Source organism: Populus nigra, chromosome 12 (assembly GCF_951802175.1).
Source record: "Populus nigra chromosome 12, ddPopNigr1.1, whole genome shotgun sequence".
In the NCBI taxonomy this organism is placed as follows: Eukaryota; Viridiplantae; Streptophyta; class Magnoliopsida; order Malpighiales; family Salicaceae; genus Populus; species Populus nigra.
In genome coordinates, this window is record NC_084863.1 from 10421814 (window position 1) to 10437687 (window position 15874).

General features: G+C 31.4%; 2 protein-coding genes across 3 annotated transcripts; both read right to left on the reverse strand.

Annotated features, from left to right (window-relative positions):
- Window positions 1-241: 241 nt before the first annotated feature.
- On the reverse strand, window positions 242-3242 carry LOC133669103 (uncharacterized). The gene is made up of 5 exons (XM_062089124.1): window positions 2968-3242; window positions 2819-2889; window positions 2620-2725; window positions 2254-2386; window positions 242-626 (listed from the first exon to the last, which is right to left on the reverse strand). The coding sequence occupies exons 1-5, from the start codon at window positions 3042-3044 to the stop codon at window positions 462-464; spliced, it is 552 nt and encodes a 183-aa protein (XP_061945108.1). The 5' UTR covers window positions 3045-3242; the 3' UTR covers window positions 242-461.
- Window positions 3243-10723: 7481 nt separating this feature from the next.
- Window positions 10724-15655, reverse strand: LOC133669178 (glycerophosphodiester phosphodiesterase GDPD4). 2 transcript variants are annotated; one of them, XM_062089226.1, is made up of 9 exons: window positions 15332-15655; window positions 15142-15228; window positions 14920-15017; window positions 14480-14540; window positions 13747-13827; window positions 13439-13531; window positions 12062-12151; window positions 11106-11233; window positions 10724-11021 (listed from the first exon to the last, which is right to left on the reverse strand). In XM_062089226.1, exons 1-9 carry the CDS (start codon window positions 15551-15553, stop codon window positions 10850-10852), a joined length of 1032 nt encoding a protein of 343 aa, XP_061945210.1. In that variant the 5' UTR covers window positions 15554-15655; the 3' UTR covers window positions 10724-10849. The 2 variants fall into 2 exon arrangements, with proteins under 2 accessions (XP_061945210.1, XP_061945211.1); XM_062089227.1 differs by lacking the exon at window positions 14920-15017 and having other exon boundaries at window positions 14480-14544; window positions 15171-15228.
- Window positions 15656-15874: the final 219 nt, after the last annotated feature.

Here is a 15874-nt window from a genome sequence, read left to right on the forward strand (position 1 = left end):
AGCAATAACTTCTATCCAATTCCATTAAAACTCCTAGTCAACACAAAAGTTGAAATGTAGCCAAGCCAACACGGACTCCCTTCATATGGTTCTACCACTCGCACTACATTATTACAACAGCAGCGGAAGGAGCTGCAAAGTCAAGATTCTGGCCAACACAAAACAAAGAGTAAAATGACAATTTGATGAAAGCAATCAAAGAGTGCACCCAAAATGAAACAAAATAGAAACAACAGTAGGATTTTCCTCTGACAAAATTAACCAGGAACCTTTCCACTTTCATAAATTCAAATACAAGTACAAACTTTGGAAACAAATTGACTGCAGCAAGCTCATAAGGCATGACATTATGTATACACTAAGTTTCTGTAATTTTTATGTACATACAGTATTATTATGTTAATCAGCGGTCTTGCTGTCAGTGCAATGGGACAGTCAATGCATGGCTTACAAAACATTCATTAAACATCCCTTCCCTTAAGCTTGACTTCTGCGAGTGAATTGGGTGATTTATTTGGGCTTAATGGAACGGTGCTGAACTTGTGAACCAAGACCTTGAAACATGGCAAAAATATGATGTAGAGTGCAGCCAGAATAAAGGGTGCTGCAACTAGCCATCCCAACAGCTGCAAAATCATTGTGTTAACATTAAATATCAGATAAAATAAGAATACCTATGAAACGAAACAAAAAAAAAATATTGAATCTACAGGTATAGCCACATATGGATTTAGCCCGTTTAAAAGTGCAGAATTGAAGGAGGAAACTGAAAAGAACAAGTCAAAGCATTGCTGATCCACTACAATAATTGGAAGTTCTATCTAATCTAAAATTTTACAACAATCAGCATTGGGAATCAAATTAGGTACTCAGAAACTGCTACTTGATTTTTAATACATCTTATTCTCCTTGTTTCTAATTTGAACTAATGGTGCATTGGACTTCGCTTATGCACAGTTCAAGTGCATGGGGTTTCTACCACTTCATCATTTGTTAACGCATATGCCCTATTAAAAAAAAATACCATCCACAGTCTTTAGAAAGTGGATAATTAATAAGACAGCAATTCCATAAACTGAAAGGATTTTGTACATCTGTGTGCTCTTGCATCCACATTCTTTAGAATGTGGCTCGATTCATCCTATATGTGGCTCGATTCATCCATCCTCTCAACATGAAGAACCATAATAACCTAAAATTATCATATGATGTTCTTAAAGCAAATTTTAGTCATGCAAATCAAGAACACTAACTCTGTACTCCCACCTCGGACACCAAAACATGTCCTAGATTACTCAATTTAAAGAAACCAATATCCTCTGGCCATGACGTTGTGGGACTCAAGAATCATCTGAAAGGTTAATTCACAAATACAGACCTACTCAATTAAAAAACCTTACACTACGAACAGGGCATTGCAATCACCCACTAGATGGTTCTACAGTGACATTCTCAACATTCATCCAGCATATAGGAGTAGCATAATTAGCAAATGCTGTGTCACTTGTACCAATTTGGCACCATGACCTTGGATCTTAGAACATTTGGAAAACACATTTCCTAGAAATGTTCACACTTCTTATTATCCAAGCTTCTTTTGTTAACAATGCCAGTCAACAGCTAAGGCATTAGGGAGAAAGGGTAACTGGCATACAGCAAACGAAGACCACAAGCCAAGTGGAGCACAAAATGCAAACTAGACATATAATATTGTTCAAGCTCAAGTTCATCAAAATAGATCGTGTTCAAAATAAGATGTAGCTTAAGCTGAGGAACATCATAGATTATGATCCCCTCAATCCTCAAAGAGATTGAGCACACAACTACAGATGTTGTGTATTTTATGCCATGGGGGAGTATTTGATTACCATATTACTCAACTGATTAACTGGAGGATGTAGTCTACAAATTATTCCTCCACCAGGATTACTATGTTTGGGAGGGTTGAAATTTATTTGAACCAGGATATATTTCGGTACTTCTATAATTTACATAAGAGCTGCAATTAGAATAAAGATAACTTTTCATGTCTAAGTGCTCCCTTGGAAAACTATTTCTTCAGACTTCTAAATTCAATGCTCTACTTCGTTGAATGCTCTACTTCGGTATACTGACTCATTTCTTGATCCCAAGATGTTAAACCTAATATTTTAAAGATTTTACTACGCAGAGAAGGAAAACATGGGTTTACAGTTGCGTTCCTTCATGTGAGATGGAGCAACAGCCTTGGTTACAACCAATTTGGCTACTTACCGCATGGGCAACACTTAATATAACTTCACGCGAAGCTTGTCCTGTGAAAACCTTTTTCAATGCATCAGATGTCAACGGAAAATGCGGTCCCCCGGACATAACTTCGCCAAAACGCACGAAGGGCACCACCAAACTTGAAAGTGAAACACAAAATTCAGAATTCAGAATAGAAAAACGAACCCAGTACGCTGCAAATGCACAAAAAGGGCAGCAAAGAGAAAATGCTATTATCATGTCCGAATGCATACCAACTCCCGTTAGTGCATTCAGAGACCCAAATCAAATCACCAAGTATTTCCTAAAGAAGCCGAACCTTATAACGCAAGATCAACGATGAAAATGGTTATGATCAGAAAGCAGAAATACCTCAACTCTAAAGGAGTAGCAATGAAGTTAGCTAACATCACAGTGGGAGCATGGCAAAGAGATCCAAGCAACGCAATAGCTACTCCACAAAGCAGAACAGTAACACCTACCCATCCAACCAAAATTCTTTATTTTAGTTAATAGCTTCAAGAACCATACAATATAATTTTATTTCATTTTATATATATAAAAAGCTTACCGCAAATGGGAAATATTCCGAGAGTAATACCAAGTGCCGTTGAGAGAGCCAATTGCTTCGGCTCTAAACCCCTGCAAAACGATATATAACAACAATCTATCAAATTCTATAAAAATAAAAAAAAATAAAAAAAAATTATATTAAAGAACCTGCTAAGGATTTGATAGAGAGGATCGACGATACTCTTGTTAAACCAAGCCATCAATCCCATCTTCGGTATCGCCATTTTTTCACTTCTTCTTTCGATCTTCTTGTATTTATTTATTAAATTATTAAATTAAAGTCATTTCCCTCCTCCTCATGTATTACCAGATTCTTTTTTACTCTTTAAAGAAGAGATATTCCGGTGAGGGGAAGAAAGGTAGTTGTAACTTCAAAGAATTGTGTTCGGTTTGCATCTGCTGTGACAATGTCACAGGAACGCTAGGTCGGTACCTTGTGGGATGGGGCCACCTCATTTTCCTTTTCTTAATTCCATTTTTTTTAGAGTGGCGTACTGTGTGGGTGAGAGACAGGTGTGCATTTCTCACCGCGCATGGATCTGTCGTTTTGCTGGAGAAGAAGAGTGATACGAGTCTGGATTGTAGAGTCAGCATGCTAAATTTATTTTAAAAAAAGAAAAAGATACCGACGTGAGTTCACTATGCTAAATTTCTTAAAGAATTATATATATATATATATATATATATATATATATATTAAATAAAAAAAATAGATATCAATTCCCAAAAAAAGTAAATTATAAAAGATAAAACTCAAAAAAATTAAAAAATAAAATCGACTCAACCTATATTAACTATATTAACTTGGTTAACATGCAATTTCAAACATGAGATTTAAATAACTTTATTAAAAAGAAAGCAGAAAAAATCACAAAACTTAAGGCTGAATAATTTAATGTCAAGACATAAAATTGAAAAAAAATTAATTTTATAAAAAAAATAAAAAAAATCAAAGTCAAATCAAGCTAATACTGAATTATGAGATTGAGATTGCCCATAAAAGATAAACATAAAAAAATCAAGAAGCAAAATTCTCAATCATCCAAATATCTAGGAATGAAATTAAAAAAAATCAATAAATAAAAGAATTAAAAAAAATAAAACAAATAGCAATCAAAAAGATAAAAACCAAGTTTTATATAAAAATTAAATGAATAAAATAATGAGAGATAAAATTTAAATAAATAAATAAATAAAAGGATTAAAAAACAAAATAAATAGCAATCAAAATCAAAAGAATAAGAACTAAGTTTAATATAAAAATTAAATGAATAAAATAACGAGAGATGAAATTGAAAAACAAAATAAATCAAAAAAAATATTAAAAAAATAGCAATCAAAATAATGAACACCAAATTGAACACAAAAATTAAATAAAATCAAATGCTGAGAAATAAAATTGAAAAACAAAATCAATTTCAAAAAGATATAAACAAAAAAATAGCAATAAAAAAATGATTAAAATTGATATAAAAACAAACTAAGAAAAAACATTTAATTTTTGAAAGGATAGACGTGGAATTCAAGGCGAGAAAAGAAAAAATATGATGAGAAGAGAAATAGCTTGTCGAAGTCACACCATCTGTCGTCTACCGACACGTGCCCCACCATTGAGAAAAGCTCGATAGGCTGCTCTCAACTCCACTGTGAAAGTTAGTGTTTGGCTGCTAAGAGACGTCATATGTGTCATTTGAATACGGTAGAGGCTCCCCACAAGCGTTAATCACTTTTGATTTTTAATTATATTTTATATTTATTAAAATACTAAATTGTCTCATCAAAACACTTGATTATAACCCAAAAACCATGATGAAAATATAAAAAAACTCTTGAACTCCAATTAAATAAATTTCACTTTCAAAGACAGTTTAGTCATTTGACTATTAAATGGTTGGAAATCTTGTGATATCTAATTTTTATCCCAGCTTAAATCACAGCAAAATTTCACATATAGCTCCAGATATGTCCCAAAAAATATACAAGATCTAGTCTAACAGATTTTACAAGATTTGTCTATTAACTTTGATCTTATGAAATAATATATCTTTGAACATTATTTGACCTGAAAATTTATCAAAATATAATTTTATATGTCTAGTATTTTTTTGTAATATTTTAACTCGTTTTGATATATGGTTTGAAAGGTATATTTAATCTCACAAAATTAGTTAATAAATATTTTAATATCGCATTCAGGTTTAGTTTATAGGTTTAGTTTATATAGACTCGATTTTTTTTTCTTATAGAGAATGTTTGTGCTCCCTACTATAAACAAACAAACACAGTGATTGTGTTTATAAATATCGACCATAGGATAAAACAAAGTTGTAAGACTTTAAATACTGAAAAACTCTATAAAATTACTATTTTAGTGTCTTTGTTTATAAATATCGGTTTGTTTGTTTTTTTATTTCACTAATTTTGTCGCTGTTTAATCATCTCTTTTTTTTTTCTTTCTAAAGGACAAGGATGAGAAAATAAAGACAAACAAACATGCAATAAGTATAATCATTTTCTTTAAGATAATCTATCGGCTTTGGAAAAACAAAAAAAACATTTTCCTTCAAACAAATAATGGATTCCTCTAAGATTATGTAAATGGAATGGAGTCTATGCCTGAAAAGTCACAGTAGCTTTCATACCACTTATTCCACTCGTACACAAGAAAAACGAATGATTCTTGTTATGCAATTTTCTTTTCGGAAAATAACTTTGATAGTTTGAGTAATCACAACATGTTAAAGAGGGATGAGTAAAAAATTTAAAAAATTGATTAAATTAAGAAAATTAGAAAAATAATAATTGAAAAAACCGAACCGTGAAAAGAAATCGATTAAACTGATTAAAATTTTAAAAAAACCAACCGGTTCGGTTTGGTTTCAGTTTTATAAGCTTGAAATCGAAAAAACCGAGCCGAACCCAAACAAAAAAAAAACCAAGCCAAACCAATTGGAATAAGTTTTTGTCATAAAAAATCGAATCGAAACCGGTCGGTTTGAACTGGTTTCGGTTTTTTTATAAAAATAATTTTCGGTTTGATTACTTTTTTTTATAAAAACCGAACCGAACAGAAAATGATCATCCCTACTGTCAAATGTGATTCCCTTTTTATGATTATGTGGAGTACACAAATTAGAATTCCTTTATAATTTTATAATAGTAAATATGAATAAAAAAATAATGTGATATATTTTTTTCCTTTTTTATTTTATATTTAATGATACACTCATATTATTTTGTTTTTAAATACTTAACTCTTAATTTTTTATGTGTGTTTTATGTTTTATAATAACTTACTTAACTTGTTTTGTACTTAACAGTGCCATAAAGACACAAAGTGTGGAAAAAAAATTAAATAAAGCATTTTTAATATAATATCAAGCAAAGAACTAGAAAATAGCATATTGAACAAGTCATTGGAGCTAAGAAGCGTAAATCCTAATTGCATCAGTAATCCAACTTGAACAAGGAATCTTAGTAGGATTAAGATTGGTCAGAGTATAAATCATGTGTATAGAATCTCTAGAGAAGATATGTTAAAATGTTGGGTTAAAATTTTCAAATATGCTAGAATGGACCTCATTGTACTCTTTGGATCATATATATATAAATACAAGTGGAATTTTGTTAGGATTTTAGTTTGGATAAAAACTAGACATCTAAGTTTTTTCATCTATATATGGTAGGCATGGTAACCCATCCTGATGAGAGAAAAGGACACTTAAGAAGTCAGGATTGAAATCTGCCAACAAACTTAGTTAAAAATAGCCTATCTTTCTAATAATGACATGGAAGTTCATTAATGATGTGGTGAGGGTCCCATATCACCGAAAAATATCTCTAGAAGATCAAAGTCAATGCACATGTTATTAAAGTCAGATTAGTGTAAGGAAACCTTAAAGTAATCTAATTAGGAATTAGTTATTAACTAGAAAAGTTTTTCACCTTCTCAATTTCATATAACCAATTCTAAGCTCTAAAATCTCTTTTATTGTTATCAGATTATTTTTTATCTTTTATCTTTTTTGAATTTGCAAGAAGTTTAGTTTTTAATTTTAAAAAGTTAGTACTCTTGAATCTTAAATTATCATGTGGATTTGTACTTGAAATTATTCTATATTTGATTGTGATACATGAATAAGTTATGTTTTTCTATGATTAAACTTAATGATTGATTATCTAAATTCTATATCATGCGCAACATATGTTTTTGGTTTTAAATCTATTACTAGTTAATTAGTTTATGTTAAATTCATGACTAATTAACTTAAGTAGCATGATTATCTAATTTTTGAATCCATGTTTTATTGTTTTTTACTTAGAAAACATAAGTCTTAATTAAATTAACTCCCTATATGTGTTTAATTATCATAAATCAATTACACTTATATTGATTTTAATATTGTCACGTAATTAATTATTGCATGCCTACTCAAGGTTATTATATGATTATAGTTAATTGATGCATGAATGCTAAGTTAACTAAAAAGGAAGGATAGGTAGGAAAAAACACTTGTTTTATTTCATGGTTGTTTTATTTATTATCACAAATCAGATTAAAAATCATATTTAAATTCAATTATTGATGTTTAATTATCCTTGAGGAATAATTCTTATAATTGAAGTTAAAACTTTTTCTCTATATATTTTATATTATGTCAAATTTATCTTTTAATTTTCAGAATTGGTTTCTTTCATTATCTTAGCTTTATAAATTGTTTTGAGCTAGTTTAGATCATATACAAAATCCCCTTTTTAATTAATTATCATTTAAATTACATATTAGTTGATCATCTTTAATTTATTTGTTTTAATCTAAATTTAAGTAGCTTGTTTTAATTGAGTAATTAAGTTCTAATACTAGTATTTTTGTGAGATGATACCCTTAATTTCTATACTATAAATCATTAATTTTAAAGGTTTAAATTTGCACAACTTCAATACTCGTCAAACTTTTGACGTCGTTGCTAGGGATACTAATCATTTTTTTTACTTGAATTAAGCTTTTGTTTCTTTTTTTTTTTAGTTTAGCTCATAGGTTGTATGTCTAACTCCAATTCCAAAAAAGAAATACAACCTAGCGAGGAAGCGTTAGATGAATTTTATAAAGCAAGAGTAGAGGCACTAAATTGATCTCCATGATAATTATTCGATCAAGATGATAATATGATAAGAGTTGTTAAGGATTACATCAAGTTCATTACATGCATTATTTTTGCATCACCAAGTACGTGTCCTTTATCAAGTGTGTTAGAGGAGAATGTGAATCAACAAGAAAACTTCATACCATGTATTTTTGAACAAGTGCCACAAGCAAATTCAATCAACAAACATGCCAAAATGGCAATTAAACAACCTTATACTTTTAAGGAGCTCGTTGCTCCAAACTTGAGCCAAAAACCATTTTGCATTAATTTTCCACAAATTTATGTTTATTTTGAGTTTAAGTCTAACCTTATTCATTAGCTTACTTTTTCCATAGCTTTGTATGTGATGATTCCTACAAGAATCTTAAATAATTTCAAGTTGTTTGCTCATGTATGAAACTCATTAGGGTCATAGAGGAACAAATCTAGTTTAGGACCTTTCCTTTTTTCTTTAAAAAAATTGGTATAAGATTGGTTGTATTATCTTTCCCTTGGATCCATGATCTCATAGGAAGAGATGCAATCATTAAAGAATACTTTATTGCATGGGTACTATGAAAAGAAAAGAAAGATATGGAATAAGGCAATTGAATAGGGGATTCTTGTATAGGTATTATAAAAAGTTTAAGAAACTATGTGTTAGTTACCCTCAACATCAAATTTCTAGGAAACTTCTTATTCAATACTTTTATGAGGAACTTAATCCCCAAGTTAGGATAATGATAGATGCAACTAGTATAGGAGTTTTAGTGGACAAAACACCCAAAGTTGTTAGACAATGATATCCAATAAGGCTGCCAATACTTAACAATTTGGCACAACGATTGACACACCCATTAAACTTGTTAATGAGATAAATTCTTCTAACTTTAAGCAAATATTATATACTCTTACCTTTTTGGTGTGTTTTTTAGTGACAGGTAACTCACAACAAGTTAAGACTTATGAAATTTGTATGATGCAAGGGCATACTATTAGTTATTTCTCAACTCTTCAAAGTGACCCTATAAATCAAGTTAATGTTATGGGAATAGTCTCATACCCACAACACAAGTATGATTCTAATTATTAAACTTACAATCGTGGATTGATAGATCATCCTAACTTGAGATATGAGAATTAAATAAGTGACTTTGCATCACAAAATCAAGGTGTTAAACACAGACATACTCAATATCAAACTAGATTACCACCACTCCAAATAAGTCAATTTAAGGGTGGCACGCCAATGAAAATATAAAGGAGATGATAAAATCATTTACATATAATACCTTGTCAATTTAACAAAACATGATGTGATTTCAACAACAACAATTTAAAGTATCCAAAACTTGAAGAAAAATTAGGATAACTTGTTAATGTCATTGGTAAGTTGGAATCACAAGGTTCTAAAAGGTTGCATTCACAAGCTATGCCTAATAGGAAAAATGCATGTGCTATCACATCGAGGAGTGGAAAATCATTAGGAGAAATTAAGTATATTGACTACTTAGAATATGAAAAAGAAGTTGAGGTTAAGATATCTTTACTTGTGGCGAACCTTTTAAAACTTCTCTAAACATAATCAAACTAATTTTCATGCCTTTCAAGGTAAATTCTCAACCTTTTAATTCCTCTTTTAAGCTAACTCCGTATTTTCTTTTGAGTTCTTCTAGGTCACGCGAAAAAAGAGCAAGAGAAAGAGATTTTGGAGATGTTTATGAAGGATGAAATCAATATTCCACTCTTGGATGCAATTAAACATGTCTCTTTTTATGTAAATTTTTTTAATAAGTTGTACATAACAAAAAGGAATGAGAAACTCAAAGGTAATGAAATGATAAGTATGAGGAAGAATGTATCTGCTATTATTCAAAAGAAACTCTCACTAAAAGAAAAGGATGAAGGTTCATTTTCTATTCCTTTTTAAATTGGTAATACAAGTTTTGAAAAGTTTATGTGTGACTTAGAAGCTTTAATTAGTGTAATGTCAAAATCTATTTATGAAACTTTTATCTTTATCCTTTAACTAAAACTAGTATTATTATTTAACTTGTTGATCATTCTTTTATTTATCCTACGGTGTGCTTGGGGACTTGTAAGTCTAAATTAGAGGTATGGTATTTCCTATTAATTTTTATATTTTTTATATGGTAGATAATAACTCACCTAATTCATCACCCATTTTTTAGGTATACCATTCCTTATGACAATCATCACCCATTTTTTTAGATATACCATTCAGAACTAAGATTGATGTGCATGCAAAAATATTAATTATAGAGTTTGATAGTGAAATAGTTGAATTTAATATTTCAATGTCATGCAATTTTTAGGTAATAAATTGATTGATTTGGGTAGTGGTAATAAATTGAATGTGATGATAAGTCAAAGTTTGAACTTGACTTGTACACGAGCTAGCTATTTATAATGATTTGGTTTATTGTGAGCCATACCGCACAGGTATAACAAGGTTTTTCATTATTTACTTATCTCTTACAAGAGGCTTTTACTTCAAAGTTTCATGTGCTTGTGGTGGATGTGAAAAAATAAAAATAGACTACAAGATATTAGAATGTGGTTTTATTGATGTTCTTTGTTTAAATATGCAGATAACTTCTAGAGGACATGTGGACGTTGCCAAAGAACAGGTAGCATTACCCATCATGATCAAATGCCTTTAATTTCTATACTTGTAAGCGATTTTTTTTTTAATATTTGGGGTATTGATTTAATAGCTCTTTTTCCATTTTCTTTTAGTAATGTTTATATGTTGCTTTTGATTAATGGAACTGAGCAAATAATGATTAGTTAAGGCCATACACAGAATTCTCTTGTGATAAGCACACAAATGGGAAAGGCTGATTGCTCTAACGCACAAGTTCAACTATTTGAGATGAATATTATCTTCTTGGCAAAGAAAAACCTTCCTCCCGACATTCAGTTCTAATATCTTGCATGAGCTGTTGAAGAAGATTGGGGTTATTTGTAACAACAGCATCAACATGCTCAAACAACATCTTCCGCATAGAATCCACATCATCAACCGTCCATGCATATGCCTTTTTGTTCCTTCTGTAAACATGTTCAAATATAATCAGGATCATCACAATAGTTAGCATGTGCAAACTGATGCATGGTTTAGAAAGCAATTCAAACCTGTGGAGAATTGCCACTAGCTTCTCATCGATCAGTGGGTGGTGAACACCAACAACACCAGCACCCTTCATTCTCAATAGTTTCGTTTTCATGCCTGTATCAGGATCCACCATGACTATATAGCCCACCTGAAAGAGGACCAGCATTTACATAAAGTTGCATATTAGTGAGAAAATTGAAACACATAACATCACAAATTCAAGAACCCACAAGGGTTAGCATAAATGTTTAATACTAGACCCAAGGTACATGACCTCCTCGGTTCTTGCCCTTCAATATCTAATGGATTTTAACTCCTGCGGGCCACCAGGTGGGGGGACTTGTTCCCAAAATCAAGGTAGGCTCTTGTTGATCTAAGGGCTAGACGGACCTAGGACGGCTTAGTCCTAAGCAGTGAGGTTTACTTGTGGTGAACTGAAGGAACCCACAGATACCCCCATTGCTTGTAAATTTATATTTTTTTTAAAAAAATACACACTACTAATTTTTCTGTCCAAAACTTCTTTTTCTAGTGTCTAGGTATATATAGAACATGTACTTTTAACCTTTTGATTTAGGGACCTAGATCCCACAAGTAACATGAACAAGTTGATTCTTCAAGTTTCAATGTTGCAGCTAAAAGCTACTAAAAGAAAGCTAAAACCTGACAAGAAAGGATTTGAATTTGCTATGATCAGCTGAGGAGTGCAGTTGTGCCCAGCTCGGGAGTTAGTAAACAACCACAACAAAACTAACACACATTTCTCTTTATGAAATGAACCAAAGACCCCAAAAAACAGAAGAGGCCAGGTAATAATAGCACAAGTCCCAGCTTTATCTCCTCCAAAGACTTATCTTTGTCTAACATTCAAAACTAGTATAAATTACCATACAAAGATAAACTAGCCATGTATCAAGCAACCAATCAATTCTAAAATAATTAGCTCCGTGATATAGAAACAGCCGAACTGATTTACCATGACATTCGACTTTAGTTTGATTAGGTCTCTGGCCAGATTGTCACTTTTTGCCCAAATAAGGCAATTCTGACACTGCAATCTCTCGACCTGAAAACTTCAGCAATCAAGCATAAGGACTACATTACTAAGAAAGACATGTTAACTAAAAATTTATGTTAGACAATATAACAAGATTATCACATGGCCAAAAGACCAATACTGATAATGGAAGCTTCCACATTCATCAATAGCATCATTTTTTCAAGTAAATTATTCAGGGCTAGCTGTTCTCAATGCATAAGGCCAACTTCTTAGATCTGCAGATTCAAGCCCCTTCATAATGTTTCTAAAAAAGCTATAACCATATATTGATTCAAAATTCACATTCAATGCATAATAAAAAACCTCCAAGCAACAAATCAATTGACTATCTAACAGTTGTTAGATAGTTTAAATTTTCTCTGCTTAACAAAAACCAAGATGCATAACTAGATTTTTCAAGACGACAATAAAGAAAGAAAAGGTGTGAAAGCTAAGATGGGAGGGGGAAACTAAATAAAAGCATAAAACTACATCATGCATGTTAAGCACCCAAGTTATCAAGGTGCTTGCCACACAAACCTTGTTGAGGACTGATCCAGAATTAATCTAGGGGGTGTGGGGGAATGTTCAGTTTTAATTTCAGGGGTCCATTTCAAAATAGGCTTTAAAAATGACCCAAATGGGAGGTTTCAAATAATTTTTCATAGATGGATTGGGTGGGGGGAACCCTTGGAAAATCAGGATGTACCTGCAATTTATCCCCATATATTATTATTAAACCTTGAATTTCCCATATCTCCCACATCTATTATCATAAATGTCAGAAACGAAAGCCACCAATCAAGATAATCATTAAAGACCACAACTAAGATCTTAATATTTGGTACAAGTTTGTTAATGATATGTTGACATGAGGTATCAAGTGTCTAGATATATATTATAAATCAATTATAAAGAAAAACTTACACTCCATCTTTTCCTTAGTGAGTGGTCTGGTTACTTGGCCTATATTGCGATTGACTTTTCTCATGTGGAAGATTATCCGAAAATACAACAACTATGAGTTCATGAACACATTTTAGAGCTGTTAAAATCAAATGTTAAAGAAATGCAGACATCCATCAAGAATAGCTGGGTTATTACTCAACAAATTCTCACAAAAAGCTGCATAACCACTTTCCATTAACTTTTATAGGTCTGAATGGTAAAATTAGTAACTGCAGTCCAGTACTAGATACAGAAACAACTGTGGGAAATGAATACTTTTATGCATTTTATGCTAAACTATCGAGAGAATAAAACACATACATAAATGATCAAAAATGAAAAGAAGGAGAGCAAGCAGAAACTCACAACAGCGAGAATATCCTTCGCAAGTCCCTTTTCATATGATGGAGGTCCAACTTTTGCATCCAGAATCACCTGCCGAACTGAACTTGATACCAACTGGAAATTTATGTAAAATATGGTCAGAGAAATAATGTTTATTGCCAAAGATTATAGATAATAAACCGAAAATAACAGTACAGAAATTAAAACAGTGTATAGCATGTGACTTTTAATTTAATCAGCATAATTATGAAAAAGCAAGTGCAATTGTTGAAGAATGTGTATAAGTAAAATAGTAGGAGGAAGAAAGAGTGGAAGGGTCCAGGGAATACCATCAAAGCATCTTCAATAGTGGGAACTGTATGATTATGAAAATCCTGTGCAGACTGGTGATGTACACCTAATTCTTTAATCTACAACCACAAACTAACATATAGTCTTAATCAACAGCACTCATAGATGTTTTCCAATATGAATGAAAAATACATAAATTCAAGACTAAAAATGTCATTAGTTAATTGACTGAATCAATTCATGGATTCCAAGAACAGAAAAAGATCCCTCTTGGTTGAGATAAACACAAATATCTGATAAGTTCACCAAGCGACCTAGAGCATACATATAAATCAATATGATTGAAGAAAGATAACGGCAAAGTTACATATCTAAAAAGAAAAAAAAAGTAAGATTTTGAATGTTTTATTTTACTTATGGACAAAATAACAAAATTCTAATTGGATCGGTGGATCATTTTTCAGTCATTCATTGAATGATAAATCACTAAAAGTGACAGAGATGCACGATTTAAATAACAGAAGATCCAATATTTAACAATTGTATCAAAAATGACTGGAAAGGTGGAAAGAAGTCCAGGTATAATTTGATCATTATGTGCAAATCCAAAATCCTTGTTTACATACTTAGTTTAAGACTTGAAAGAAACTACTCAGGATTTGAGGAGGTAAAAACTAACAAGCACATCGAAAAAATAACTGCATTTACTATAACAGTATCAGAGAAACTTAACAACATAGTTGAAAATATAGCCAAGTCAGCAATTCTAACCTCTTTCATGCTCAAGTGCCCAACTTTAGAAGTACTGTTACCAGATATCCGCTGCAAATCCCTGGCTGTGTCATGTGAAAATGAAGATTCGGAACAGCAGAAATATAACTTCATATACCAAGAATCTAAAGCTATTAAACTTATACTTGAAACAAGGACACGATCCACATTCAAGTAAAAAAATTGTCGAAGATGAATTATCACATATCCATAACGTGAGGTTTGAAATGGAATACAAAATGATTATTCAGCAAACCATATGAAAGATCGGGATGCAAAAGGTACAACCATATCTTTGTACCAATGATATAGAAACTACGTAAAACATACAATTTACATAGGCAGGCAATAAATCACTGTTTCAATGATCATTCAGATTCTTAAACAGACTGGAAAGATTAATAATAATAATAATAATAATAATAATAATCCGAATATACCTGTCATGGAGAGCAAATAAAACTCCATCTTTAGAACGAGAAACATCAATCTCAAGGCAATCTACTTTAGAACGAAGTGCTAAATGATACGCAGCCATCTACATATATGTAAGGAAAAAAAACTAATGCTAATACATATCAAAATTCCTTAATCCAAAAAAATAAATATCCAAATTCTGATTTTTTTACTTTCTTTTTTAAGAAAAGAAAACATAAGCTTACAGTATTAGGGAAGGCATTGATTGAATCACCTCCATGAGCACAAACAAGTGGCGGATCATTAAGCCACCCACACTTCTTTAATTGCGTCTGCACAAACATTTTCAAAAAGAAAAAAAATGAAATCAACTAAAAAACAGAAAAGGAAAGCAAGATTAATTGAAAACTAAAAATGAGAGATAAAAGGGGTTACTTGATGGAGGCGACGGAGCTTGAAGTGGAAAAAAATGGGAGGCAAGAGAGCAACGAAGGCAAGTATTATTATGATATACCGAAATGATTTTCTTGAACCGGAAAATTTCAGTTTAGGGAATCGATTATTGCGCCAGCGGCCTTGATATCTCTGTAGCAGCGATGGTTGATGTCTCCTTCCTCCTCCTCCTCCTCCTCCTCCTAGTGTAGTGGAGATCGCCATTTGGACACTCACTCGTAACTGATGACCTACGAATTATTTTTCTCTTCGCTTTTTTACAGATGGAGACTGTTTTACCTTCTTTTTTCCCCCTGAAATCTGAGCTGAGGAGTTTGTTCAGTTATTGTAATATAGTCCTTATAAGTTAATATCGCTAACTAATTAGTCCATACGGTCTTTTAAACTATATATTTAATTCCTAAATGTATTAATCCGTTATAACTTAGTCATCAGTTAATTTACTGTTTTTTTTTCAATTAATTTTTTTTTAGTAAATTTAATAAATAAATGAGAAGTAGAGAACATCAAAAAATTATATTTTTA